The sequence below is a fragment of the Macrobrachium nipponense genome, chromosome 19 (genome assembly GCF_015104395.2).
Source record: "Macrobrachium nipponense isolate FS-2020 chromosome 19, ASM1510439v2, whole genome shotgun sequence".
NCBI classification, from domain to species: domain Eukaryota; kingdom Metazoa; phylum Arthropoda; class Malacostraca; order Decapoda; family Palaemonidae; genus Macrobrachium; species Macrobrachium nipponense.
In genome coordinates, this window is record NC_061088.1 from 34628842 (window position 1) to 34632320 (window position 3479).

General features: G+C 32.7%; 1 protein-coding gene across 1 annotated transcript; it reads right to left on the minus strand.

The window, feature by feature from the left end:
- Positions 1 to 961: 961 nt before the first annotated feature.
- Positions 962 to 1483, minus strand: LOC135211349 (zinc finger protein ZFP2-like). The gene has a single exon (XM_064244665.1). The coding sequence runs from the start codon at positions 1481 to 1483 to the stop codon at positions 962 to 964; it is 522 nt and encodes a 173-aa protein (XP_064100735.1).
- Between the last annotated feature and the right edge of the window lie 1996 nt (positions 1484 to 3479).

The window sequence follows — 3479 nt, forward strand, 5'->3', positions numbered from 1 at the left end:
CAGAGAGGTAAGGTTCATTACAAAAAACAACTTTGCTTCCAGTAGTCCACTACTAGACACTACTGAAACCTTACTAGTCTAGTATATCCTTACAAAAGTATCCCTATCATTTGTTTATGATTACTCTATTAAAACAAATTCAAACATAAGCTTTCACTATCACATTTCTTGTACATTCAGGAAAATTTCCTTCAGTACATTTATAAAACTGTATACATACTGTCCTTTTCCAAATCATCATTGACTAAAATTCTTTATCTTTCCCAATCATTCATTATGTACTGTATTTCCTTTACTTTTACCCCATCTTTGGCAATCTGATGGCTGGATTAAGGTGCAATATTTTCATTACTGACCATTACCATTAAGCTCGCCCTCATAAACACTGTAAGCCTGTTAAGCAATTTTTTTTTCAAATAGCAATTTTCTGATGTGTCAGAATACTAGATTTGATCAATTTATTTTCTTATAGACTAATTGTAAATCATTCCCTCATGTACAATGTCTACATGAGCAATAAATTGTGCTTATGATAAGACCTTGCAAGGATGGGAATACTCTCCTCTCTCCCACTATGTAACTGTGGTTCAAATGAAGGAACAGCAAGTATGTGCTGCATGACCTTAAGTCCTTCAATTTTGCCCTTCCAAACAAATGTCTTCTTACAGATTGAACAATACAAACTCCACTTATGATGATCCCATGCCTCAAAATAGAGTCAGCCACTAAAGAACTTTCACAACAGTATAAAAAATAAGTTTCTTTATAAACATTGAATATTTGGACATGTGCTCATATCCCCTAGAATTACTAGGCATATCTATGACATGAGCTCTGAGGTAGCAGTCTTTGTTAATATATTACTGAACTTAATAGTTCCATCTTCTTTATCTTTAGCACCAATATCCATTTGATCTTATATAAATTCCGTTACAATGATCATCGTTGAAAATCTTGTCATTTACTCATAAGTATTGTCACTTACTCTACTCCACACCTCCTCCTCATTCTTCTCAATACAATCTTTGTCATTTCTGACACTTAATTCACTGAAATCCTTCTCTGGGGCTTGTTTGCTCTCCCTAATATGATCATCTGTGTGCATTTCAAGAGACTGCATATCTCTGAAATTTTCTTGACACAAAACGCATTCATATATGATCTTGCCATGGGAGGCAAGATGGCGCTCTAACTGTTTGTTCAGCATAAACCTCCTCTTACAAACAAAGCATTCAAATGGCATATCTGTTAAATGGCGCTTTTTCATATGCACGTTAAGGTTACCCTTTTGTACAAACCTTTTGTTACATACATGGCATTCAAATTCCTTAATACCTAGATGAATGTTCATATGTGGAACAAGACTGCTCCTTCGTATTAACTTTTTTCCACAAAGTTTGCATTCAAATCTTTTCTCTCCATCTCTTATATCCAGGAAGCTTGAATGAACAGGCAACTCTTTACTGGAAGATTTCCCACTCATCTTCCGCTCCTGCAAGAGAAGACTTGTGTTCAGACAAACTATCATGGATATTTCTGATTTTTAAGACAAAAAAGTTAAGCCGGTCCAATTCTTACAAATAATACATTTTTCATTGCTAATCATTTTTAAATAATGCACAGTGAGGATGGGCAAACTTGAGCAAGATCTCACCAACACATTGCCTTCCGAATTTCCTTCTGTGACCATACATGTGTATGATGAGATTACTCAATAAATAAAATCCTGTAGTTGCTGTTATGTATCAAAAAGTGTTTACTGTATACTGTACCATGTACATTCTTCCTATATTTAGTGAGATTTGGCATCACTTTATTTTTCATCGCCAACATGCCCAACTCAATTTAAAGACTTGTACTAATGGTTTATATACTACATGCATGAGAGGGCATTTTATGGGGCTATTTAATCAAATTTTGACAGTACACCACATTTACACTCCATAGACAACTGAAAAGATGAAAGTTTTTATTAGCCAGTCAGTCAGAGCAAAGCAAGACATCTCCTTCCATAAAAAACATGGTTGCTCATGGCACTCCCCACCTATCACTGGTTAACTATCTTGTTAGCAAGATTTAAGGCCTTGTGCAACAGATTACTTCTACGTAAATTCAGATAGTTTCTATTTCTGCAAAAAGAAATACACTTTTTGTACAAACTTATTTATAATAAGGAGTTTTGTCAATCTTCCTGTCTCAATATTAAATTTTCTAATACATATGGCCTTACATAGACATTAAAGCTGAGTTTGGAAGGTTGCAAAAGTTTGTTTCATAAAATGAAGAGATTCACATGACTGGCAGTCTACATAAAATATGGCCACTCAAGATAAATGGGTTAGTATAAAGTTTTTTTTATCATTTACAAGCATCATTATATACACTTTAACAGTAAAATAGTGGTGCCCATAACTTGTAATATATTTTTCACTATCAGCAAGTGGATAGAAACAGATGATGTCTCATCCTTTATTGTCAACCTGGACATCCCCTTCAGTCAAGTACAGGGTCTGTATCTCAATAACAATACTGGGAGTTGATTAGTCACAACTGGACCATGGAGTGTTTTTAATCATCAATTTTTTTAGCAAATTTATGCTTAATGGGGGTATATTTTTGTGATGAATATACCATCATATGTTCATGATGAATTTACGTAACAATTACTGTGCTTCATTCACAGTTGATGAATGGAATGGCATATGAGATCTAGGCTTGAAACCAAGCATTGGAATCCAAGGAATTATTCAGCGCTATGTAATGAATTTCGTTTGAGATGAATATGTATGGTGATGAATTTATCAATTAATCAAATGAAATAAAGTAATGATTTTAAAACTATGCAAAAATCATTTATCCTCCAAAAAAATTACAACTTTGCATTTCAATTATGCATATAACCTGTACACTGTAGAAACAAGAATAAAAAAATGTATTTATATATTTAATTAATAATATAATATATATATATATTATACATGTATATTATATATATACGATATATATAGATAGATATATATATATATATATATATATATATATATATTATATATATAAAATATATGTGTGTATATATATATATATATATTATATATATATATATAATATATATATATATATATATATATATATATATATATATAGTTATGAAAGCCAATACGAAAAAATTTTACTGCTCTACATACAAAAATTTTTCAAAATTTTACTGCTCTACATACAAAAGTTTTCAAGATACGAAAGGTTGTTGCTGTAAAGTCCCGAGATTCGCCCGGACCACCGACAACAATTTAAAACTCCCGCGCCGCCAAACTGAGTAAACTCGCCACCATCCTCCCGCTCTCCCATTGGGCGGTTCCTGATGCTAGTCACCCCATAGGTCCTGCTCTCCTATGGTCAGCATCTACCCCTTGTGCTTTAAGTATTCTATTGGTAAAAGGTTGCTGTAAATTGAAAAACTTAGTATTCATGCAATACATTTA